This window comes from Aulostomus chinensis, chromosome 6, assembly GCF_037954235.1.
Source record: "Aulostomus chinensis isolate RoL2024-O1b breed Wild chromosome 6, RoL_Achi_v1.0, whole genome shotgun sequence".
In the NCBI taxonomy this organism is placed as follows: Eukaryota; Metazoa; Chordata; class Actinopteri; order Syngnathiformes; family Aulostomidae; genus Aulostomus; species Aulostomus chinensis.
Window position 1 is genome coordinate 20,834,041 of NC_141325.1, and position 27,281 is coordinate 20,861,321.

The window sequence follows — 27,281 nt, forward strand, 5'->3', positions numbered from 1 at the left end:
TCACCAAATTTGGCACACACGAGGTCTGATGAAAAAATTGATGAAATATAAGAATTAACCCTCGAAGTGCTAAAATGTGCTCCACAGCACCACCTAGGTATCTAAAAGTGGGTGCCACAGCATACTCAATGATTCGTCTGATCAAGACCTACAAATCATACACTGACACCCTTGACCTAAATCCAACAGGAAGTCCACTATGCACATGAAAGTACAACTTTGCGGCAATTTTGGACCCCGAACAAACGCTATCTCCTCCTAGAGCGTTAAAGGTATTGCCTTCAAACTTTAATACATGACTAATGACACTGTGCTGAACAAAATGTTAAAAACTTTGTAGTAACTCAAACGGTTTGGATTCTGTAAGCACCAAAACCTGCTGTGCCACATTGCACCTTCCAATGTAAAACAGTGGGGAGGCAATCTCTCGACATATACTTCTTTAGGCTTCTGACATCTCAACTATATGTCTGACCATATCTGTATCACTGGATTCAGGAAAAAATGTCCTAATAAAATGAGAATTGTAATGTAAGATTTGGCCAAAGTCATGGGATTTATGAGGATATTTCACAAGAAGAGTACTCCAAAATCCTCATCAAACTGACAGGTCACAGGAGAGAAGGAAAGGGGGTGGGTAAAGTCAGAGCTGTCAGCCCAGGTCTAGCAATATAAAAGATATAAACTGAGCAGGTTTTAATTTAATTCCCCACCTGATGGACCAGCCAGGCTGATGTGGATGAATGTCAAGGTTTCCCTGAAGAATTTTTTCAGTGGGTCCAGGATTACCTCGGCTGCTTGTGGTCATATCCAGTCTTGCCAGGGTTGCAGAGGGTGGAGAGCTCACAGTGGTTTTAGTGAGTAAGGGGGGATGGACTGCAGGCTCTGTTCGAATGACAACAGTATCATGTATTTTGGGGAGGTCATCTGTGCATAGCTTTCCCAATTCAGGCATACTGAGAGCCCTTAGATGCTGCAACCTGCTGCAGGGAAGCTTGGCATGCTTCCATCCAAGTACTGGAGGAGTCTGAGGTGCAGATCCATTTGGAGCTTTCTGAACTTCAGTTTCAGGACTGTCCTCAGTCAGGGGAGCAGTTTCAGAGCTTGAAAATGGGGGGTCAAGTTTTATTAGTGTAATGCTAGATGGAGATTCAAGAACAGGTGAGCAGGATGTTGTAGGGATTACATTTTCCACATTAGAACTAAAACGTCTTTGTGGTATTGTAGAATTAACTGAACTCATATAACCAGCAGTTCTTTGGTTAAGTGAGGCCGTATGTGCTAGAGCATAAGACGGAATGTCACTGCTTTTCGTCTGGGCCTTGTCAAAGTTAGCCAGATTTTCAAAAGATTTTATCTTGTGTTGGACAGAGAAGGGGCTGTAGTCTTTAGACAAGGCAGTGTCTGTGAGAAAGCTTCGTCTCTTCATTGTTTTTATGTACAGTCTAGATGTATGGGATTTTAAGGACTCTCTTGCCTCAACACTAGTACTGGGTATCAAGCTATTACTTGTGGTCCCTTTAGTTGAGCACAATGAATCTAGTTCCATTTTTTTGACGCTGCCATTTGTTTTTTCTGGTATAAGGCTGGCAGAGGGAAGCATAGGAGTCATTCCTTCAATTTGAGAGGGATCAGAATTTTTTGAATTCATATTGCCTGCCAAAACAGGTGATGACCAACCAGATAAGGAGGACAGTCGAACTTTGATGATGGTGCTCTGAGTGGCAGGTAGGTGGATTTGACCCTGTGGTTTGGTTATTAATTCGGAGCCTAAATATATAGCTTTCTCTTCAGTCACTTGTACAGATGATGTGCCATCTACAGGCAGATGTTGAGCTACATCTTGCCTTTTTTCAATTACTCTGCGTAACATTTGACAGCTGCTCATATGGCGCTGATAACTGGTCTTGAAAAAGTCAGACACGGTTGCTGTTGGTTGTAATTTTGTTCGCTGCCTCAAGAATGTATCTTTTTTTGTAGGAACTGACTCTTCCCTCATGATACGTTTACTGAGTGTCTCTTGTGGTTTACTTTTAATGCCTAGGCCCTTCAGTTTTGAATCACTAGTATTTACTTTGATTTGAGCTTCATCCAGTAGTTTATTGTTACTACTCCACACAGGACAGACTGATTTATTGATGAGTTTTAGGTCACACGTCTCAAGAAATGAGTCAGCTTCTGAAACTAAATTAGTTCCACACTCCGAGACTTTTTCTTTGTTTATCATTGATGCTGATAATCTTATATCTAATCTGTCAGTGCTTGAGCTTGAGGTCTCCGTGTCCCATGCCACTGACTGGGGTGTTTGTGTATTCAAATGTTTCAACAAGAATGAGGTCAATGAGGCATTTGCATGTAACGCCTTAGTGTCATCAAAGTGTTCAATGACACTGTTATTGTGACATTCTGTAGGAGCCACAGGTATTTTAATGCTTGACTGGTAAGGTTCCTCTGTAGATGAGAGTCCTACTAACTGAGAATGCTGTGAACATTTGGGGTGTCTAGAGGGGGAATATACATCAGAGGAGCGATGCAACATACGAAAGGTTTTATCCAGGTTTGTGTTTTGATCACTGGTAGGCTGAAAAAGTGAAGATCCATTTGTTGCCTGGTCTAAATGAGAGTATCCAGTTTGAGAGAGTACAGGTTGGTGGGCATCCCAATGACAAAACTCCACTTCTTCCTCATCTGAGGAGGGCTCATGAGGATTAACACCACTGCTGGCCATCTTATTGTCCTTAAAATAGTTCTCAGTGGTGGAGTCAATGGTTGAATCATTTTCATCTTCTTTAGGGTGTATATCCTTATATCCAGCATCAGGTCTTTCTGGATGGGAACCATAGAAAACTGCAGACCTCTTTTCCTTTAGTTGGTTCACACATGTGTGGGGACTGTTTGAAAATGCTGGCTCAACAGGGAAGATGGTACATTTTTTACCTCCAGCATCCAAAGTGGAACTGGCTTGAGGACTGGAATTTACTGAAACCTTAATCTCATCTTTCTCCGACAAGGTTAATGCAGGGGCTATGTTGCACGGGGACATATCCTTATTGCTGACAGGGCTCATTTCTGATGAAATATCTATATTGGTGAGAGATATTTGAAAGTCATGGTCCACTTGCATTGTGCAGTTGGAATTTCGTAGATTTGCACTGATTAGTTGTTCTTCATCAGATGCTCCCTGAACAGAAATCGCTGGCTTCAGTCTGGTGGCTCCATCACTCCTCCATGATGACCTCAAACTGGAAAGTCGATCTATAGCTTGGACCAGAAATGAAAGCATTTTAGTCAAGATTTTTAAATGCATCTGAATGACAAATATATTACCAGCTAAATCTTCAACAGATCCATTTCTCCAATTTTTGTTGAAACTCATCAAGTTAGTTAATATAAATGGGTAGAAAACAGAAAAATTATGTCAACCTTCAAATTTAGAAAAATTATATATAATTTAAGGGATCAGAAATGTTACACTTACACAATAAACTTTATTTAAGTTCAACAAAACATGGATTAATTTGGGTGTTCTAAAATTTTTGAATGGTAGTGTAAATGACAACTAGATAACCTTAAAGAAAATTAAAGTCCCATGTAAATTCAGCAACATTGAAGTTTTGAAGTAAATATGTGGCTGCTAACACTTCTTTTTCTAACAAATGAGGTATGAAACAGAGACTAAAACATGGTGCACTTGTCTAAATGCCATTTTTCTTTATTAAATTGATCCCAGATGGGAGTAATGAAGGAAAAATAAAGTCAGTCTAGAATCAGTCACTGCGAATAATTAGAGACCAAAGAATTCCCCATGAGAAGCACTTTTGCAACAGCAGCATTGAAAAACACCATTTAGCTTTGATCAGTTGGAGTTAGACAATTTCAAGATAAAACCAGAAAAAGTTCCCAAACCCACACCATATGAAAAAAAAATTTCAAATTTAGTTTGCAAATATTGACATCATTTACAACTGTTTCAAGAATCACCTTGCATAAACTGAACTTTTATTTTGTTCTTTACACAACCAACAGAGTAGGCATGCTGTCATCTTCCTCACACTCACTGAAACAACAACATAGTAATATAGTGCTATCACCTGACTGAAATAATGTAATACTGTAAACACTGGATTTAAATAAACATTAACACCTAATATGAAAGCCCTTGTAATATGTGGTGATTAAGCTAATACACCACTTATCAGACCTTTTAAGATGCTTATTTACATTGAAAATACTATGTGATAATGAAAACATGAGTAACACATTTATTATTACTCATAAGACACTCATTAGAATTTATATTACTTAAACTTATAAGAACACTTACAGTAATATCTGAACAGTTAAGACATCTCACACATTAATATGATGTTTATAAACATTAATAAGACTTTATAAGGGTTCATTGTAGAATGATTAACACATTTCCTGTAGCTTATCATAAATTTTATCAAGAATCCATAAACATAAGACTTGATAAGGTTTCAGTAGAGAATAATGAACCCATTTATTGCTGGCCTATGACATACTTATAGGGACCATCCATCTATCCATTTTCTACCACTTCTCCTGTTATGGGTCGCTGGGGGGCTGGAGCCTATCCCAGCTGCTTTCGGGTGAGAGGAGGGGTACACCCTGGACAGGTCGCCAGTCCATCGCAGGGCCAACATATATTGACAGACAACGATAGAGTATCCAATTAGCCTAGTCCCCCATGTGCACGTCTTTGGACTGTGGGAGGAAGCTGGCATACCCGGAGGCACGGGGAGAACATGCAAACTCAACACAGAAAGATCCCGCGCCTGAGCCAGGACTCGAACCCGGAATCTTCTTGCTGTGAGGTGACAGTGCTAACCACTGTGCCACCCAACCAAAAAACATAATAAGTAGAATAGGCAATTCCTGAAGAAATTGCCATGTGAATGCTGAAATCCCCGTCACATGAGACTACCTTACCATGAAAATGCACAGCTTATGCTAATGAGCATTCTCACAGTGTAAGAGGACATTACTCATAAGTCCAACAAGCATAAAATTAACATTGATGCTAAGCTAATGCTAATTAGCATGGTCATTTTAATGCTCAGGGTGTGAGGTCATCTGTCTAATTTCCCAAATCCACACGTGCAAAATTGGCATTGATGCTATGCTAATACTAATTAGCATGGTCGTAGTAATGGTCAGACTGAAAGGTTATTCCTCTGGCGTCCAAAAATCAAAGAACACATGATTAGCATTAGCATGCTATCCCTAAGCTAACGCTAGCTAGCAAAGCAATGGTTAAGGTGAAAGGTGCTCATGCTAAGTTAGCATTAGCACTGCAGCTTGACTTTTGACCTTGATGACCAAAATCCTATGAGCTCATCCTAGAGTCCAGGTGAATGGTTGTTTCAAATTTGGACAAATTACCTCACGGTGGTCTGAGATGTTGCCATGATTTATAATTTTGCTTGCTGGCAGTGGTTACAGAGCACAATCAACATCTTAACTTACAAATATATTATATCATGACAGCCCAACAAAGAAATATTCTGAAAGTTAATAGTTATGTACATATGTACCTTTTGTTGAATAGAGAAGTGAATTACTCCATTAAACCCAGCTCAGACTACGCAACTTTTTTTGTCGGGGATTTGCGAAGCAGCTGTTCACTACTACGCCACCACTCCTGACTTCTGCGCCCCCCCCCCCCCCCCCATCTGCTTTCATTGATGTAGCTCCTTACATCACTGCGACAAGTCCTGGATATCTTGCAGTGCTAGATGTCCACTTTTTGTTGCTGACGTCGCATACGACCTCCCAATCCATCGTCTTCCAGCTGTTCACACCACATTAATTTTGTCGCGGTGATCGTTAGTGCCTCACCCCGATTTGGGGGAGGGAAGTGGCTGACGCCTAAAATCGTGTAGTGTGAACTGGGCTTTAGTTCTGAAAAAGCATTCAAGGGTTTTCATGATTGTCCAGGTTCTACAGCACAAAGACTCAAAGAAATAAAGTGCTGTAGTTGCTCCACAATATCATCTTGGTTGTTCCTCTACTCAGGTAGTCCCTTCACTTATACTGTATGTACTTTAGGTACACATGAAGGCCAAAGGACTTATCTTTAAATTGTGTGACTAAGATCCACAGCAATGTCTCTCAACACTATGCAAATAAAGAGTCACACCAGTCTATGCAAAAAAATCATCTCAATTTAAATTAATACATAGGAAGTGTGTAAGCAGCTCAATCACAATGTAAATCTACTTATACATTTTAAGACAGTCACCACAGATATATAGCCAGATCGCTGGAGATTGTTTTGGGGCAGTTAGTGAGGGAGGCTAGATACCAGGTCAGCATAAAAGTGAAAAACACAACCCTGAGTATACTGATTAGAAATCTGACTTGTAAACATAAATGAGAAGGAATATAGACAGATAACTCAATTGGTTCAAGGCTTAAAAAAAGACAAATCCAAATGAAAACATATTAAAGTCTACTAATCTTGCAATCAAAACTAAAGTCAGTGTGTTTCCTAATTAATTACAGACAGACAGACAAATTAGCAATACCTTTTTTAACTCAGAAGAAGAAAAATGTTTCTGGGAAAATATTGGAAAAGTATGGAGCTGTGGAATAGTCATAAGTATCAAAGTTGTTGAGCAACTGCCAAAAAAAACATGGAAATGATACCAATGAGTAAAAATCTGATTATTTAATCTTTCACAGTAAAAATCAAACCACCAAAGATGTTTGAAAAAATGTTCCAGCTCCAACTCCAAACTTTTTTTGATTCGTGGTATGTTGCCCTTTCAATTATCTGTCCATATACAAGGAAGATGTATCTATGAGGCTGAGAAATGGCAGATCCAGTATGATCCAAAGCTCAGTTTAGATAAGGAGGTTGTCAAAGGATGAGGTTTTAAATTAATTTGGGGAGAGCAAAATAGTATATAAGACCCACTGTCAGTGCTGTGGTCTTATTGCAATAATGCATGGTTTTGCTTGGTTTTTAGTTTTGAACTTAATCGGAAGAGACCAAAAAAGAAAGAAGTTGTGAAGGATTAGCCCAGACACTAGAGTAAAACACTGAACATACAAAGAACCACTCCTCAGCTGTATGGAAAATGATCAAAAAGCGATTAAAACAGTTGCAGCCACATGAACACTGGATAACCTGCAAAAATCAGTAATTCTACATTTGAGACTTACCTGACACTGGTCTTTTTACTTCCAAGGACAGCACCATGGGAAGTCTGTACATGAGCTCACAGATTTCCTGGTAGCTAGAGGAGCAGACCCTTTTTTCTCCAATGGTTACAATCTCATCTCCAGGACACAACTTTCCCTCTGATTCCTGGAGGTATGGTTAAACAGAAGAGTCAGTTTCACTATTCAACAAACAGAAGCACCAGTGCTCTAGCAAAAACTAGCATTTATGTCATCATATAATATAATAAATGTATGAGAGCTCATCAACATGTTCTCCACAACCAATCTGAAGCAGAAACCAATCAGACATACCCTTTCTGCTACACCTCCAGGCTTTAACCCAGTGATGACAACTTTCAGAGGGGATGACATAATCTCCAGGTCAAGTCCAAAGGACTCATCCTTGCTTCTTCTCAGGGTCACAGTGTCGATGGTACAAACACCCATAAGCCCGCTGGTGTCTCCCTTCTTACAGTACTGATGAGGTATTAACACATCTGTAGTCCCAGGGTTTTTTTCACATTGTGTGGCATGGAAAATGGGCTGGGATGGGGCCAGGCTTGGAGAAGGCTCATGAATATTGGGCTTTTGTTGCAGGATCAGGTTTGGCAATCCAATGCTCATCATACTTTTGACCCGTGTCACAGCTTTATGTTCAAGCTTGGAGTATCGCTTTGACTCCAACTGTCTATCTTCTGCTTTGTGGTGAAAAGGGCAATGTATAGGCATGAAGGGTGACTCAGAACCAAACACTATGGCCTTATTGATAAAACTTTCCTCACACTCATTTAAACAACTATGGAGTAGAGTTGTCACATCTTCACTTAAGTACCTCTTCAAAACCAAATCATCTTTGCTGCTCCCATCTATGTCCAAGGATGATGTGGCAGTTGCAGTTTCTGAATCAGTTTTAGAAATCAGTGAGGTGTAGGTTTCTCTGACATAACCAGAGTTGGAATTTATTGGCCTGAGCTCAGTGTTTACAGTCTTATTGGAGTCATCTCCATCACTGACCTCATCCTTAAAGGACATTACCCTTGGCTGACGGAGAAGTGGACTCCGCACTGATGTGGGGTTGCAGGCAATAGGCTGGCAAATGTCCTCCACTTGATGATTGGTCTCGTCTTGTGACATGTTGTGCACAGGAGCACATTCCACATCACTTGGAGTTTCTGGGGGGGGGGGGTATACATTTATAGAAACTATGAGCAGATCTATCTAAAATATTGACATGCCATTTATTTGACAATTGCCTAAGGGGACATGGTTGAGGAAAAAAAGACTGGGGGAGGGTGTAAATACTCTGTACAATACATTTTTGCATTCTCTCACAAAAAATACAGTTCTTAGAGGAAACTTTTACATTCTTTGGGGAAGTGTTCTGAGTACATGAAAGTACTTCTGGTCCAACCTCAAGGGTCAAACACTTTTGTATCAGTGCTTTAGAACTTTCAGTTCATCACTACAAATTATTCTCACTGGTTCCAGGCAATAATTAGCCTTGGGTTTTGACAATTATCATTCAAAATATTTTGTAAGGGAATGCAAAAGACCACCCCATAACCTCTTTGGGCCTTTGTAGTGGACATGTGGGTGAATAAAAATGCTACCATTAGGTTGTGATGAGTTGCGATCAGTGGTGCTTTTTTGATGGAGTGCCTCATCACTGTTTGAGCCCATCAACGTGGATTTAGACAGGAATGAGTGGCTCTGAAAGTCCTGGGAAAGGTACTGAGATAGCTCCGTCTCTGAGCTTAGGGACCCCTGCGACAAATTTATGAAAAAGACAAAGGAAGATTAATTCCATATCCACACATTTGTGAGAGAACTGTAGCTCTCCAAAATAAATGAGGATTAAAACATATAGGAGTTAGTTCATGATAAATGGCAGCTTACATAAACTAGATTTTAAATCATCTAGTTCATAAGGTGTCTCATAAATAGAGTGTCTGTAAGAAACCTTTCATACTCAGGAGATTCACCAGTAGAAGATTACAAAGAAGGTTAAGTTATCAAGACTAGCTCTCCCTGTTTGTATCTCAAGCTCGATTCATCCTAGGGTGTGGATAAACGTTGATGCAAAACACATTCCTACAAAATGCAGAGTGTGATACCTTACAAAAGTTAGTCTAAAGTCTAGAAAATCTATCAGACAAAACAGGGTACTAGCACAAGCCCAAGAGGGAATATACACGGTATGCCCAACATTATCCCAAGTGAATCATTGTTGGATTTACTCCATGAGTGCCTATGTAAAATGGATATTTTAAATAGCAATATACTGGTGAAGAATAATAATACTGGAGCTAGAGAGGGGTCTGTATTAACTTATCAATAATATAAAATGATAAATGAACACTTACTCTACTGGCAGGCTCAAGAAATCTTTTCATGGTCCAACTGAGAGGAGGGGATCCATCTCCTGGCCTATCCTTCACTGTTAAGGAGAGGCTCTTACAGGACAGCCCTGAAGATTAAAACATTATCAGGTTATTATCAGTATGCCAACTTGCTCAATATGCAAAGTTAATGTTTAGTAGCTATGGTTTACCATGTTTATTCTTTTGGGTTATACTGTAGATTTGCAGAGGCTTTTAGCAACTCATAATGTAACAACAGCTCATAATGTAATAACAGCACATAAAGTAATAACTTAAATATGATAAGAGTTCATAATGTAATAATCAGCTCATAATGTAATAATCATGAACACCTAACGTAACACCTTTACACATTATGTAATAACAGCTCATTATGTAATAATAGCTCATATTGTGAAAAAGTGTTGCATTATCATCATTAATCTACCAAATAAAGGCGCAAATAAACAATGCATGGGTTTCAGCACATTAAGTTTCATTAATTTGGTTTATTAGTCTATTATTTAATAGTTACTGTTTTCTCATGTTTTATTGATGTATAAAGTTGAGCCACTAGGTGGCATCCACGAGAGTTGTTTTGGGCCTTTGAGAATGCCGTGCTCACCTCTGCTGTCTGACTACTGCAGGTAAGGAGCACTTTTTGTGACCTGTGACTTGTGATATGGCAGTGCCGGGCACCTTCAACAGAGTTTCCAACTTATTCAGAGAGCTAACCCTGCCATTCCTACCAAGAATTTATATGCGATTCTTTAGTTGAATGCTTAAATATTGAGACGGATGAAGACTGCTGTATAACAGGTTATATAAAGCAGCTGGACACAGTAGTAGCCTTGCATCCAACAACAAGCAGCTCTTCAGCCAAAATGTGAGGTGGATGACCGCATGGATTGTGATTCAATACATATCCACTGGATGGTTCCATATAACTGACAAATATTGGAAGGAATAAAGTTTTCTTTTTCTCTAAATCCCATTCACCTCTTCAGCCTCTCACCTGTGTGATCAGTGTGATCTTTGTGTCAGTGCCCGTTGGCTAACTATAATTTATGATTGTGTATTGTTTACACCTATTGTTAAGTTAATTTAGGACTTGTGATTTTACTTGGGTGTCCAGACAGGCTTTTTACAACTGAAGAACTTCTGAGTTCAGTGAGCTGGTTCATGTTTTGTATGACCTTCCTATGTCTGTTTTTAAGTACAAAGTTCCAGTGACAGTAAGTGAAGAATAAAGTGAAATGTTGAATGAACATGTTATGCTGCTTATAACATGTATTTCATGTTTGTAGGAAAATGTTTAAAAGCTTTTCTTAAATTGGCATTAAAGACCAACAATAAAAAAAAACAGCAACAAGGCCTTCATCAGGTTGTATCGAAGGAAAGAGTATTAGTTCTTTTCAAATGAGTAGGCTATCTTAAATGAGTTTTTAATGTAGACGTGAGTTTCCTGCATTCTCTTCCTCTTCCCTAATCCATCTTGTTATTGTAGTGCCAGCTATGTACAAATCATAGTCAAACACAGACCTCTGTCCTTCAGGGAATTCTAGTAGTTAATGTGCAGGTATGGCCATTATGGACTTTATGCTCCACCACGTTTTGCAGAAATTGTGCGATTCTGCTTACATACAACAGACACACAGAGGTGAAAGCATGTCCTTTCACCCTGCAGGAGAGGCAAAGGTTAAAAAAAAATGGTTATAATGCAACACTTTTCTCACAGTATAAGCTGTTGTTACATTATAAGCTGTTATTACATTATGAACAGCTTCAGTTGGGCTCATAATGTGACAATATGTTACATTATTACATTATGCACAAAGACTTTATTATGTTATGCGCTCGTGATTTTATTGCATTATGAGCAGATTATTGCATTGTTAACATTTATTACAATTAAGTTATTACATTATAAGTCTTTACTACATTATAAGCCATTATTACATTATGAGTTGTTACAGGCTGATGGGAAGGGAATTGTTTTTGAAAGAATAAGATTGTTAAGCAAAGTATTAGACAATGTTGGATCACATGAACCAATGTCTTCCAGAACTTCAAGAATGCCTAAATATGATCAACACATCCCTAGTCTTTAAAATAAATGTAATTCAACTTTTTCATAAAAGGCCTACCCTTGATACAGATGATTCTGCCAACTACAGACCTATATCCAACCCTCTTTTTCTTTCTAAGATTCCAGACAAAGCAATCATTAAGAAGTAATGTGATTTCTTAATGAACATTTTGAGAATTTCCAGTCAGGTTTTAGAGTGCATTGTTCAAAGTAAGAAATAACCTAATCACACCAGATGAGGGAGTTGACGCTGTACTTGACTCTGGAAATCTCAATGCTGCATTCAGTACCATTGACCATCAATGTGATGGTCAGTGGTATCCAGTATCTTTCAATAACTGGAGGTTCAATTCTACTTTGTTGGTGAACCACCAGTTTACAGAATGAATGAATACTCAATTAGATATTTTTGCTACTGTCCATCAGAATTCAACAATTTGCCCTCTTATTATCTGGGATACTTCAAAAGCCAACATCAGGGGGATTGCAATATTTATAAGATGAATTGAAGGAAATTGAATAGGAAATTAAAAATTTGGGAAGGATGCACTTTCTATCTAAAGACCCTGATATACTTTGCCAGATTGATAACCTCAAACTGAAATATAATACTATAAATACCCATCCTGTCAAAATGACTATTCTGAAAACAAAGCAAATGGCAGGGAAGTTATTAGCATGGCAAATAAAAAAAGAAGTTGAAGATCAGACAATTTTGCAGATTGAAGAACTAGATTGTAGTACAACAATGGATCCAGTTAAAATCAAGCTTACTATAAGGAATTGTACAAATCCAACTATCACTGGACTGGGGAAAATCCTTTTGAAGGACACTTCTTTACTGACACTAACTATCAAAAGTAGGTCATATCTAGGCAAAGAACCACCCACAAAGAAAATTTTGAAGGCTATGCACTCTCTCTAAAAAGGCAAAACACTTGGCTTCGACTTCCAGTGGAATTCTATATACAGCTCTCACAGCAGTTGATGCCATTTCTTCTTTCCATGATTTTAACTTGTCTAAAGAAACATTCACTCCCCCAGTCTCTTTATATAGCAGCTATTACTTTGCTCAAAAAGAAAGACAAAAATCCTCTGTTGTGTGCCTCTTATAGACCAGTCTCACTTCTTATTGTCGATTACAGGATCATGACTAAAATTCTTCTCTACATCTCGAATCAGTGGCCCCTAGCTTTATACACTCAGACCAAACAGGCTTTGTGCAAGGTCGTTTACTGTCAGACAATATACACAGGTTCTTCAATATTCTCTTTCACACCCAAGATTGCATCAGCCCAATGATGGCATTTTCTATTGATCCTGAAAAAGCCTCGTGCTGATTGCTGCAAAGAAGTGTATTCCAATTAATTGGAAATGTGACTGCCCTCCAACAACAGCTCATTGGTTGAATGAAATCTCTAGTTATACATTCCATCCAATCATCCATCCATCCATCCATTGTCTACTGCTTATCCTGTTATGAGTCGTGGGTGGGCTGGAACCTATCCCAGCAGCCCTCTGGCAAGAGGCGGGGTACACCCTGGACGGCTCGCCATTCCATCGCAGGGGCAATATACTGTATATAGACAGACAACCATTCACACTCACAGCCACACCTATGGTTAATTTAGAGTATCCAATTAGCCTAGTTCCCTCTTGCATGTCTTTGGACTGTAGGCGGAAGCCGGAGTACCCGGAGAGAACCCATGCAGGCACAGGGAGAACATGCAAACTCCATGCTCCGTGCTTGAACCAGGGCTTGAACCTGGAACCTTCTTGCTGTGAGGCAACAGTGCTAACCACTGCACCACCGTGCCGCCCCAGTTACATTCCATGTGGACCATATGACACAAAGAAAAGCTTAATATAATATTTATTACATAAATATCATTATAATGAGTATATAGTATGTTGCACCCTAGTTTTTCAAACAGTCTCCAGAAAGCAGCAAAACTGGATTGCGGATTTCTGACAGCCTTCCAGACTGGGATGGTGCAGGTGCCTGACAACTCATGCATGGCTTACCAACGCACCAAACAGGGCAGTGTCTGGGAGGGAGCTATGTGTACCAGACTTGTCTCTGTTGGGGAGGGGTGTGCAAGCAGGTGTGGGTGGTTGTTTGCTTATATCCCTCTCCTGTTTTTGAGGCTTTCCGGGGTGCTATTACTGCCAAAACTAGATTGTTGGAATTTTGCAAGCACAAGGTGACATCCCAGATAAGTGTAGCCTTGGCGCCTGACCACTCTCGTATGGCTCTCAAAGCTCACGCCACAGAGCAGTGTCTGGGTGGAACTATATGATCCAGACTTGCCATAGCTGGGGTGGATTAGGGGAGCAGGCTTGGGTGGCTAAGTGCCCATGTCCCCACTCTCAGTGCCTTACCTGTTCTGCTTTATGGGTGCATAATACTGATCTATCATGTAATTTAATAGGTTATATGGAACAGTAATGTAGTATCCAATACAGAAATACAGTGTCAAAATTGTTACTTTTCCTCTTTTTCTGCTTTTTTATTTTTTATCTTTCTCTTTCTTCTTTATTACAATATTGAAATTAATGTTAAGGTATTCCATTTTTAATTTATTTATATATACAGTATGTATTTAAATTTTTGTGTGTATGTATACGTATGTATGTATGTATGTATGTATGTGTATACTGCATGCTGCATGGTGTGCAGTGTGGTATGCTGGATAGGTTTGCTGCTTGCTATCTGGTACATGCCGTTCTGCATGGACGACAATGTGCGCTGTATGGTGGGTGGGTGGGTGGGTGCAGTGCACATGGTTCTGGTGTAGTATGCTGCTTTTCCATGCTACGTGGCTTGGTGGTGTGTGATTCGGATCCACCCTTTGTCTGTTTGTTTGTTTGTATGGGGAATGCTGCACCACAGGAGGGGTTGTATGGTGGGAGCTGGGAGGATATGAGAGAGGGGAGGGCAGGGAGAAAAAAAGAAAACGGCATTTTGCATTATATGTGAAATTCTATTTTTTATCTTTCTGAATGTATGTTATTATGCAAAATTTTCAATAAAAAACATTTTTAAAAATTCAAATTTTTACATAAAAGGCTTTTTGTGGGCCATCACTCCTCTCCGGTGGAAGATTTCCTTGTCTTCATCTAGCAGGCAGACACCCTCTCTAAATTAAGGAGAGTGCTTAAAACTTTCCTTTTTGATAAAGCCTACAGCGAGTGCCGTCTTAGGCTAGGCTATGCTGATAAAGGGTAAGACTCAGACTGCTGTGGGAATTCACATAATGCAACCCCTCATCATAGCTACGCAATCACACTATATTTTCTCTATCTTCTCTATAATATGTGAGGCTCATTCCACACCCACAAGCACAATAGACATGGACAGAGAGTGGAAGAGGGATCCATAAGCCAGCAGCAGAGAGACGTCCCTGGCACTGCCCCACCACCCTGGATTAAAGGGGCGAAACATCGGTGAGGGTTGACTCCCTGCTGACAACCCTCCAGCGAGCCCACTGGCACTGTTGGGAGGTGTGACAGGAAGCAACGCCAGGCAGGAACACTTACCTGTGCTTACGTCTCATGACTGTGGACATTATTTTGTTCCTTCATTGCTTTCGTGATGTTTTATTCTGTTGTTAAGGGGTAATTATTTCACTGTGGCAACTTAAATATAGATTTTTACTCCTGTTGCATCGCCATCATTTAATTTAACTGAATTTTGTCCTCCTCTGGTTCATTGCAGTGACACTCAAATTGACTGCTTTACACTTGTGTCTCTATTGTATAGTCCAATTGTGTGTCATGCTTTTCTGGATCTGCTCTGCCCAACAATGACAAGTCACCAGGATTCATTGTTTGTCCATACATATTTTCAGATATCCACAGTTGAATACATATTTCAGCCTCAACCAGCACAGTGGAGTAATGGACTGACCAACAACTCTTGCCCTTAAGTCCACTACAGGATTACAGCTACAAACCCTTCAACTTCTGCAATGATGCTGAGCTCTTGTAATTCCTCATCAAATATTTCAACAGTACACTCTTTATTGTAGCATATCAAAGTTAACCCGTAAGACTTTTTTTTGCGAGAAATAAGAAATGAAAGGGGAATGAACAATGTCAGTGTATGAAAAGATTTCAGACCTTGGGCATGAGATGATTGTCTAGTCTTGATCATTTTTTCCCTTTGTGTGGAGCGGGATATGATGTGATCCATCTCCAGTTCTGATACCTGAGAAAAGAACATCAGATGCAGAGACAGATCAGAAAGGGATGAAAGGTTTCAGTTATCCAAAATAAGAAAAACTTTAACTGGCCAGTGGAAGTCTTAAAAAAACCTTACACCAGAGACTACTTTTGATTCATTTAAATGGTCATTTTGGAGGCTGTAATTTGTGGGTACTGCTGAGCTGTGCTGGGTGAGAGATGTTCCTAATGTTTATCAATCCTAATTAAAATAAAAGTTGATTAACCAAATATTAGGATCACTTTTTTCACGTGTGTTTGGTTGCATATTTTACAACAGAGTACAAAGAGACCAAAGAAAGCATTCATATCTGAGGGGCCAGGTCAGACAACCCAGACATATTCTCTATTAAAATAATTACTTACAGCAACTGATCAACCCTCAAGCCGGCAATTAGTACATCTAATGAAAAGTAATGTTGCTCATTAAATATTTACACAATAATACTCAGATCAACCTATCACTGCTGCTTTAGGATTTGGATGACATGATTATTATTGACTAGTCCATACCCGGTAATATCTGCATCACAACTGAATGCAGAGTTGAGGAAATGTGGGTGTTATGACCTTGCAGACTACAGAACTATATACTGTATCTTGGAGTAGACTTTGGCACAAAATCAAATGAACACAGTAACATTTAATAATGACACTGTATTTTGTATTGTCTGGAAGTGTGTTACCTTACCTGACCGGGAATCATACTGACCAAACCTTCAATGTCACTGATGGCAGTTAGTATATAGAGCTGTTTAATACTTATTTTAATGACGTATAAATAAATGTGTGGACAGCTCCTCTAGATGTTTGAGAACTTGAATTGATGGTTGTACTGTATATTTCAAAACACTAACTAGGTGGAAATCTTTCAATAGACCTGAAGATCTTTTTTTCCACCAAAGCTGTGTATTATCATATTACGATATCTGTCACCTGTACAGATATCGTAATATGATAATACACACCAAAGCTGTGTATTATCATATTATGATATCTGTACAGGTGACAGGTAGCCATGAATAAATAATGACACAATTAAAAATGAGTACTCCTTTTATCAGTATGTTGTATGCTCAATATCTACCATGTGTCTGGATTTGATCAAATTATTTAATATTTGAACTGTGTTTAGAGGAGGAGGAGGAGCAGATTTGGAGGATTGTCAATCCAGTAATGAATCCAAATACAATTAATATCTCTGCCTACAAAAATATTGAAGGTTCCATCCTCTGGAGGCAATTCAAAAAAATAAAAGAAAACAGGATCACCTGAGTTAGGGTGACAAAAATGAAACAAAGTAATTGGGAATTATCTAATATGACCAGAAATTAGAATAAATTTCTAATTTGGAGCTTTAACGTTGGTCTTAAGTAGAAAACAAGTATTATTAAGAAAAGGGCTGCTACACCCCTTGCTCAAGTCATAAAAGATACACATGAGAAATCCAACTGGGCTTTAGTTACTGTTCCATAATCATAATAGTATGAGACTCTTGTAAGAATTTAATATCTGATTTCAATGTATTCAAATGAGAAAAAAATCTCCATATTTTCTATTATTCACGAGGGCCCTCACATTCCATGAGGTTATTCCAATTTTATCTCTTCTTTTAGACATATTAAAAAAAAAAATCCTATAATTGATAATCGGTTGCCCAGTGCTACCCCCCATGACCCTTAAAAGGATAAGTGGTAGAAAATGGATGGATGGATGCTGTAGCAAATAAATTGGTTACTGACTAGATACTGCTTATTATAAACTGTGAATAAATAAACAATACCAAATAATTATATTTATGGAATATTTAAGATTTTGCTACTGGAGTCTTCATGTTAATTTTTTTTACAGAATTCAGTTCAAATTTGTGCCTTGTAAAAGGAGATCTGAGAATGGATTGTTCAGTGCAAACTAAAACATACTTTCACTTACTTTGGGATTAGGGTGCCTGCTTATGATAAGACTGACTGGCCCAGGACCACATTCACAGAGGATGGCATATGCCTCGCTGAGAGCAGCATGACGAAGACTGACAGACTCCACCTCCAGTATCTGATCTCCACGACTTCAAGTAAAAACAGATGTATGAGTAAAACCCTGTCAGACCTCTGTGTTTACAAAAAATAATTGCAAACTTGCACTCATATGTCAACATTTTTTTTAAACTAAGATAAAACTGGATTTTTACCTTAGCCTGCCATCCATTTTTGACACAGACCCCAGTGCTAGGCTATGGATGTAGATGCCAGGAGCAGCGTTTTCCAGGGTCAGGCAACAAACTCCAATCCCCAGACCAACACCAGGCTCTAAAACAAATTCATGTTCATAATTGTTTAAAGAAAAAAAATACAATATCTATCCACAAGTGTAGAAATAACACAAAACTTCCTCAACAACATAGAAGGTACTTGAGGGGGCCTCTTTAATACTCATCTTAATTCTCAAAAATAATAATTTTAGGCAACTGGACAAGACTCACAAGAGGTGAGTGTATAAAAGTAAATTGAGGCCACACAGAGAGTACATACCTATGGCAAATTGATATATTGTCACAGATTCATATCAATTCCAAAATAGAATAAACTGCTCCTAAACCTATGTTCTATCATACTACCCCATTTGATTTTAATCAACTATCCACAACTTTATGAGATATCCTGGTAAAAGGAAAAACAATGTCAGGTAAGAACAAACTTGCTCAGTCACACCTGAGTGTCAGTTTCCTTACCACTAGAAGAGACAAATTCAAAAAATTCAAATACAATACCTTTATTAAGTGTGACCTCCATGATGATGTAGTCTTTTGGACCAAGACCAGGGCCCCTGTGACCATCAGCCTCTTCTAATCCTAAGAAGACAGGTGTTTCTCTGCTGGAGTTGGGTGAGCTCGAGCGGCTGAGGAGGATGGGGGTTGGACAAGGTGTCAGGCTGGGACTGCGTAGGCGAGTTCGAATAGTCAGTGTCACTACACCTTTTTTCAATTGCTGTGGGAGGACAAAGACATTTTTCCACAAACATTCTATAAAATATAATATTTTCATATTTGACACAATGTTGCTAGATAAATCATCTCAAACAACACTGTTACATAGAAGCCAGTATGAACATACAGCCCACCTTGAAGGTCTGGATGGCCTGTTGGTGAGTGAGTCCTTGGAGAGACTCTCCATTTACTTCCAGAATTTCATCTCCTTTACAGAGAAGCACATAGTTAGACTGAAACTGGTGTACATGTTCACTACATAACATTTTCTCTCATGTTGTAAATATGTTTTTCTTATATCCAAAGGGGTAAATAAATACAAATACAAGGGGGGGTCGGAGCAGACAAAAAGAACAGCATATATTTATGTAATAATGTGTGGCCCCAATGTGACCAACTTCAACATTTTGTGGAAGTCTGGGACAGCACTGAGAGACTGGCAGATCAGGTTGGTGATTTTATTTATATACTATTTGTTTTATTTTTTTTATTTATATATTATCTATCTAAATAACTCCAACCCTACACCCATAGTTGCAAACCGTGTATATTTTGGTGTCTTGTATATAGTGTTTTGTACATATGTAACTTTGTTTATAATGTTCTTATTCTCCTTTCTTGATATATTTTAATTGTTGTTTCTTCTTCTTCTTGAAATTGAGCTGTGGTAACACAAATTTCCCCGTTGTGGAATCAATAAAGTTCTATCTATCTATCCATTTCACCCCTTCCAATTGGGGAATTGAGTGTGGGCCATTTACAGAGGCATCACATTGCTCAGCCATCCTCAGAAAGTCTACTCTGGGTAGGGATTGGACATTTGTCAAACTTCAGATTGAAGAGGAACAATGTGGATTCCATCCTGGCCATAAAACATCCAAAGGTACAGTCCAGCTTTTCATTCTTGCAAGTATCCTAGAAGGTGGTTGGAAGAATGCCCAATGTCTAATTTCCATGTTTTCATGTAGTTGGAGAAGGCTCATGACCAGTTTCCTCTGGAGATGGTGGATCCTGCTGGAATATTGGGTGAGGGCAGCCCTTCTTAGCTTCCGAGGGTTTACAGTGTACGCATGAGGCCAGGAATGTGGGAGTAGTGTTTTATTCTGATTTGAGTATTTCTAAACATTTTAGCAATACCACCAAAACTGCTATTAGTCAAATTAAGAACATAGCCAAAATTAGGTCATTTCTCTCACTCAGTGATGCTCAAACTCTAATTCATGCTTTTTCCAGCCATCTTGACTACTGTAGCTCATTATTTTCTGGACAGCCACAGAAATCCATCAACTGTCTCTAAGTCTTTTTAAACACTGCAGCTAGGGTTTTCAAAAGGACACAGAAATATCAGTATATTTCCCCTATTCTGGTCTCTTTGCACAGGTTATCTGTTGTTTTAAGAATCAATTTAAAAATGTTATTGTTTGCTTTTAAGTCATTGAATGGCCTTGCCCCATCATACATCACTGACACTCAATGCATACAGGTCCAGTCTCTCTTTGCTCAAAGAGCTGCATTCAGGTTTTTGGCACTAAGACTTGTTCCTCGTGGGGATAGGCTTCCACCAGGACCCTGCCTTGTCATTTATCCCATTAATGATTTTCATGGTCTGTGTCACTGCCTTTGACAGATCGTGTGGTCCTGATGCCATTATTGGTGTATGACCTTAAGTTCTCGCTGGATCGGTTCAGCTGGAAAATTAAACTTGTGCACTCTGAGTAGTGAATATGCTCTTACATCAAGTGAGTGTTCAACTATCTCAGGGTCCTGTTTTCAAGGTCAGGATCAATGGAGCATTAAGTGGGAATTAGAGCAGCAGGAGTTTGCATTTCAATGCTGATTTGCCCATGAATCCTGTAACAACACATTCAAGTAGACTGATAATGACCCAAAGAACCATTTTGAATGTTTTGCTGTATTTTCTGTACGCATATATATGTATATGGGTAGACAATCTGAAAAAAACATTAACCATTATCATGTTTCAAATAATAACCAAAGTAATAACCAAAAGGAATCAGTGGTTGTGTGCTCTACAGTCTCTGCTTGGGTAGTTTGAACATTAGTGCGCGTGTGCTAACCCAGCATGCAGCCTGTTGCAATTGCTCCAGTGGAACAACTCAAGGATCAGTATTAGTAATTATGAATGGTTTCATTTGCCATTTGACTTGCACTGTGATTGGAAAAAATGGTAAACTCAGTGTTTCAACAAACACACAAGACAAATATTAATGACAGGCTACTGATGTACCTATTAATGTGAAATGCGAGGTTTCATACTCAAATGAAAGTTAGTGTAACCTTAGATTCTATATGTATGCTTATTTCCAGTACACAAATACAAAACTATTTTGTGCAGAAAATGAAGGCATGTAACTTTTTTCTTTCTTCTGGTTTAAACCTCACACATCTCTCCTCTTACACAGAATACAGATATGAAAAAGGATATTTCTAAGACAAACACATTCTTGTTGTTGGTTAGAGTTACACCCCTACTATACAGCCTCTGAATTAATTAAGACAGAATGAAATGGAATGGTCACCCTCTTTTAGTCGTCCATCAGCAGCAGCAGCACCATGAGGGAAAATTGTTTTGACAAAAATGCCCATCTGACCACGTGCTGAGTCCTGCCCACCTACAATACTGAATCCAAGGCCCTAAATGTAAAAAAAAGAAAAGAAAAAGCGAGCATGTTGAAATAGCAATTTAATGCTTGCTATATCATCCATCCATCCATCCATCCATGCATCCATTTTCTACTGCTTATCCTATTAAGGGTCACGGGGGGACTAGAGCATGTGAACAATTTTGTTTTTTTTCCATAAATCTTGAATTTGCAGCTAACAACAGATTGATTAAACTCAAATTGAAAGTTGACACTTCACCACAAAGATTACAATTAAGTGATACAAACATAAACAAGCCAAAGCTATTTTTCTGCTCTGACAGAATGACAACAAATTGAGAGTGACATCTTTCTTTGTGCTGATACTGAAAGGACATCTGGCTATGCAAGACTAGTGACATCACAATCCTAGTATGTCCTCTTATGGGTCTAAAGTAATAATAAGGACTGTAAGATCATTTTTCTGTATGTGAGTGTTGAGCACGGCATTTTTCTATAGATGTCATCGTTGTGCTTTTGGTCAGGTAGGAACAGATGTCGTAGGACAGAGGAGCACACAGTTTTTGGACTGAACACTGCTCAGGATAAGCAAAACATGTGAGGCTATTGTATTGCGAAACAAATTGGATGTACAGAGATTTATGGACACTGATTTTGTCAAATCTTGACCACTTGACTCTTAACCTAAAAAAAGAATATTTAAGGTAGTTTTTAAGTTATAAACTGGTTTAAAAAGAAACAAGGAAAGAAGATTAAAATTATTAAAATTATATACTGAAAAGAACATACACAGATGTGACAAAGTGGGTGAAAATACACCATTTTTCCCTACTTTTACCATCAAAGCCACATAACTTAGAAATTTAACCATGCTTGCTAATGGTTTAACCATATGTTCAGCATGAATCTGTAATTTGCAGACATTTACTATCCCAGGTTTGTTTGTAGTTTGCATTATATTGGGTTACAGTTCACATTCCAGCAAAAATTTTGGTTAAAGTAAAACACTGACAAGTATTGCTAAGTTTAGTTTTTCCTTATTGGCTTAGTTTGGTGTTTCATAATTCAATCATTTTTTTCTCTGCTACTTACCATACCAAAAGACAAAAGGAGAAGACACCCAACCATGTCCTATATTTATACACTGGTGAGCTCACTGGTGATGTCACTATGTTGGACCATGTGGGAGGGGTGGGAGTAAATTATGTTGAGTAAATTAATTACTGTGACGTTGATCTGTTTATGTGTGGTTGTGAGTGTGTTATTTGTTAAGCTATGGAAAAGGATTCACCTTAGAGCTGGGTAAGATTGACTAACTTTATCTCTTACCTGTTTTTAGGAGAGAGATGGGATATACTGTACCTGCAGCAAAGGTACAGTCCAGAATGCCTCTGATGAACTGTTGATGGAAGGGTCTATTTAAGCAGTTGCTTTTTAGCTGGCAGGGTTAGTTCATCATTGTGTATCTGTGTGCACATGATGCTAAATTAATATGAATTGAGTTATTATGAGTTGAGTTTTGATCAGCTAGCTCACGTTATCTATTTAGAAGTTGTTGTTTTTTTTGTTGTTGCTATTTGTACTATAGCAATTTATATATAGCTATTTGGTGGGATCCAGGCATGTAGGAGGCAGTGAAGAAAATGTCAATCAGACAAAAGAAACCTGAAGCAACTGAGCATCTTTCAGAAGTGTCTCAAGATGTCTGTCACCAGTAAGGGGCAGCAGTTGGTCGAGCCCAGGAACAACAAAGTATGACTGAAATGGCAAGTCGTCTACGATGTCTAATGCAACAACAGGTTGACAGTGATGCCAGGATAGATCAGGGGTGCAAACAATGGGAGGAGAGGTGGATAGGAAATCCAGTACAAATTTTCCCAGCTCCAACATAAGGTAGAACAGGATCGCCAGGATTGTCAGCAGCTGATGGGGGATTCAGCAACCACACCCACCCCTTCCATAAAGCTTACAGCTGAGCCTCCTCACATCCCAGCAATCCAAGGCAGGCCTGAGGCTGATGCATCATAGTTGGCTAAATGGAAGAAAGCAATCCAGCCTGGCGAAGCTTCCTGGCTGGAAAAGCCCCAAAACGCAGCCAGACAGTGAGGGTGATGACACTGAACTTTACTTAATCGCCTTCAAAAGAATTCGTCATGCTTGTGAGTGGCCTCAGGAAGATTGGGCTCTTCACCTGGCTCCACTGCTGACTAGTCGAGCCCATTTTGCTTATGCAGCTGTGAGCATTGATGACACCATGGATTATGCAAAAGTAAAGTGTGCCGTTTTGAAGAAGTTTGAAGTCAGTGCAGAGGCTTATTGAGTGAGGTTCTGTTCCAGTGTGCTGGCAGAAGAGGAGACGCCTAAAGAGCTGCAGGTCCACCTCAAGGACTATAACAATAGGATGGCTACCAAGGAAAAGACAAAGGAACTAACTGGAGAAACCATCATCAAAGAGCTGTTCCTCAAAGTCCTGAATTCTGAGCTTTGCAACTGGATTAAAGAGTGGAACCCAAAGACCTCCAAAAAAGCAGCAGAACTGGCTGAAGCTTTCCTGGCTGCCCGCCGTCCATCAAAGAGTTCCATCCAGCCAAGTCCCACCCACCCACAGCTTTGAGTAAGTGTATTGGTGGGAGTGACTTTAAAACCGCAAACACAAGGCATAACTCCTTCCCCTCAAATTCAGCTAAACTTGAGCCTAGAAGCAAGGCCCTCTTAGTGTGTCACTCTTGTGGTCAGACAGGTCATTTTAAAACAGTGTCCTAAGGGCCATGTTAGTAAAAACTATATGTGTTTTGCTTATAAGTTACTGGTCAGGGAGCAGGAGAGGGATGAGGTCTCAGATTGCCAGTGTGAAGAGTTTACAATAGGTATGTTAATTGAAGACAGACCCTGCGTCGCTCTAACCCTAACCCTAGATTCAGGAAGCAATGGCTCGGGCTAGTTGCACAAGTGGAAGTTTGCTAGCTGAAACAAGGTCCAAATGGAACAGGCTAGTTCAACAGTCGCATGGGAGGAGTTACCATTTGCAAGGGAGGAAGTGTCTGGGGTTGAGCACACCAAAAAAGTTAAGGGGAGGAAAAGCAGGAGTCAGAGGAGACAAGGTGAGGGGAAAAAAAGGGACCCGAATATGTGTCCAAGCCTTTAGAGTTTTACTTTTTTACCATTCTAGTGACATTGGTAAGCTGCAGAGACAGGACCCCACCCTTAAAACCTGTTTTCTAGAAGTGTGCCTGAGTCAACCCAGGTGACATATTTGTGGTCAAGGGAGACATGTTGTATCGTCGTAGTCAGATTGGTGATCAATTAGTCATTCCCCTGAGTTCGAGGCCCACAATCCTTCACCTGAGCCATTTTATCCCTTGGGCAGGACACTTAAGACGGCAAAAACAGTTTCTAGGATGGTTCCCCGTTTCATTTGGCCCAGTAAAATACTGTGAGTCTTGTCCACAGTGTCAGTTAACAGCTCCAGGCAGAAAAGGAGATAGGACTCCCGTGATAAGCATGCCCATCATTGATACACCCTTTTCCAGCATTGCCATGGACATTGTAGGCCCACTAGAAAGGCGTAGTGCATGCTACAACTACATATTGGTAGTCTGCGATTATGCCACAAGATATCCTGAAGCTTTTCCTTTAAGGAAGATTAAGGCCTGCCAGATTGTAAACTGCCTCATCCAGCTCTTCTCCGGAGTATGAATCCCAAAGGAGATCATCACTGACTAAGGCACCAATTTAACATCAAGCCTTTTAAAGGAGGTGGACAGGCTGCTGGGAATTCAAGGTGTGAAGACTAGTCCTACCATCCACAGACAGATGGCCTCGTTGAGCACTTTAATAAGACCCTCAAGTCTACACTGAGGAAATTTGTGAATGATTCAGGATCAGACTAGGACCAGTGGCTTCAGTTCTTGCTGTTTGCATATAGAGAAGTCCCACTATCATCAACTTGGTTTTCACCTTTCCAGCTGCTGTATAGACATTTAGTGAGAGGTCCAATGGATGTCTTGAAGGAGGCCTGGGAGGGCCCCATGCCACAACAGCAGTGCAGTGAGCTCTCATATGTCCTGAAAATGAGACAAACTGGGGCAATTTCAAGAAGTTGCCAATGGTAATCTGGGCCTAACCTCCTTCTGCTGCCAATGGCTGACAGTGGCCTCCTAGCCAAGTGGCAGGAGCCATACGAGATCGCAAAAAAAGACAGGCCCAGTCACCTATGAGCTCTTCTTGCCAGACCACCAGAAAAAGCATGGTCTTCCATATAAATCTGCTGAAAGAGTGGTTAGAACAATCAGAGCAGTCTAAAACCCTCTGGGTACGCACAGTGGTTGATAAGGAAGAGCTTCAGGAGCAGTATTTTCCATCTACAATCAAGACTCCCGTGTTATCAGTTCTAAGTCATCTGGCAACATATAAACGCCAGGAGCTGCAAGCCCTCATGAGAACAGAGCTCTTCAGTCAGAAGCCAGGTTTTACACACCTCATTGATCATGAGACCTGTTTGCGTTCACCAGAGCAGCAGCCGATTAGGGACACCACCTGCCGCATTCAAGCCAGGTTTGTTCCTGAACTCAAGCAAGAAGCGGAGGAGATGCTTGCTACAGGAATCACTGAGCCTTCTCTCAGTGGGTGGTGTAGCCTTGTGGTGTTGTTTCCAAAGAAGCATTATCTAAGCTGTGGTTTTGTGCCAACTTTTCAAGATGAATGTTGTGTCTGCTTTCGATCTCTATCTAATGCCAAGGGTTGATGAGGTGACTGAGCATTTGGGAAACATTAACTTCCAAACAACTCTTGACCTCTGCAAAGGGTATTGACAAGAGCCCTTAGCAGAATCTTTGAAGGACTTTACAACATTCAGAGCTCCAAGCAGCTTGTTCAGGATCAAATAATGGCCTTTGGTTTGCACCGAGTACCAGCAACATTTCACAGGTCGGTGGATGAAGATTTGAGCGGAGCAGAGGGCTATGCAGCAGCCTACATTGATGACATTGTTATCTTCAGTCAGACCTGGGAGGAGCATGTGCAACATCTTAGTGATGTCTTACTCAACAATTGAAAAGAAGCTCTGGCTATTAAGTGGGCTTTAGACACTTTGAAATATTACCTCATTGGTAAAGATTTTGTTGTGGACACTGACCATCGTGCAATGCAGTAGATCCATAAGATGAAGGAGACTAATGCTAGAATCATCAGATGGTATTTGTCTCTCCAGACTTATCGTTTTCAGGTCCAGTACAGACCAAGAAATAAAAATGTCATCGCTGACTTCCTGTCCCATGACTCTGAGGAGTAATGGACTTCAGGGGAGGGGGGTGACAAAGTGGGTGAGAATACTTTTACCCTACTTTTACCATCAATGCCACATAGCTGACAGATTTAACCATGCTTGTTAATTGTTTGTTTAACCATATGTTCAGCATGAATCTGTAATTTGCAGACATTTACTATCCCAGGTTTGTTTGTAGTTTGCATTATATTGGGTTACAGTTCACATTCAGGCAAAATTTTTGGTTCAAGAAAAAACACTGACAAGTATTTTTAAGTTTAGTTTTTTCTTTATTGGCTTAGTCTGGTGTTTCATAATTCAATCATTCTTTTTCTGCTACTTATGTACCATACCAACCATGTGCTCCACAGACAAAAGAGGAGGCACACAACCATGTCCAATATTTATACTCTGGTGAGATCACTGGTGATGTCACTATGTTGGACCATGTGGGAGGGGTGGTTGTAAATTATTTACTGTGACATTGATGTGTTTATGTGTGGTTGTGAGTGTGTTTATTGTTAAGCCATGGAAAAGGGTTTACAGT

General features: G+C 39.7%; 2 protein-coding genes across 10 annotated transcripts in view; one reads left to right on the forward strand and one right to left on the reverse strand.

Moving 5' to 3' along the window:
• The window catches only part of LOC147260406 (uncharacterized), a 22,301-nt gene extending 6,252 nt beyond the window's left edge, over nt 1–16,049 (forward strand). The window contains exons 4-6 of one of the 2 annotated variants that reach the window (XR_015116583.1): nt 7,218–7,342; nt 7,524–7,676; nt 14,964–16,049. Coding sequence is in view for 1 of the 2 variants with exons in the window: in XM_086206986.1 (XP_086063112.1) it covers nt 14,964–15,087; nt 15,492–15,549 (182 nt within the window). In the remaining variant the exon portion in view is untranslated. The remainder of the gene's footprint in view (nt 1–7,217; nt 7,343–7,523; nt 7,677–14,963) is intronic. The other variant, XM_086206986.1, reaches the window with a different exon arrangement.
• Nucleotides 1–27,281, reverse strand: part of pdzd2 (PDZ domain containing 2) — a 96,551-nt gene that overhangs the window by 15,172 nt on the left and 54,098 nt on the right. For 6 of the 8 annotated variants that reach the window (XM_086206979.1, XM_086206980.1, XM_086206983.1 and 3 more), the window contains 11 exons: nt 21,388–21,502; nt 18,982–19,055; nt 18,632–18,848; nt 18,053–18,170; nt 17,797–17,929; nt 15,763–15,850; nt 9,555–9,658; nt 8,802–8,955; nt 7,504–8,363; nt 7,192–7,336; nt 714–3,261 (listed from right to left, as the gene is read on the reverse strand). In XM_086206979.1, the coding sequence (XP_086063105.1) occupies nt 714–3,261; nt 7,192–7,336; nt 7,504–8,363; nt 8,802–8,955; nt 9,555–9,658; nt 15,763–15,850; nt 17,797–17,929; nt 18,053–18,170; nt 18,632–18,848; nt 18,982–19,055; nt 21,388–21,502 (4,556 nt within the window). The remainder of the gene's footprint in view (nt 1–713; nt 3,262–7,191; nt 7,337–7,503; nt 8,364–8,801; nt 8,956–9,554; nt 9,659–15,762; nt 15,851–17,796; nt 17,930–18,052; nt 18,171–18,631; nt 18,849–18,981; nt 19,056–21,387; nt 21,503–27,281) is intronic. The other 2 variants (XM_086206984.1, XM_086206982.1) reach the window with 2 other exon arrangements.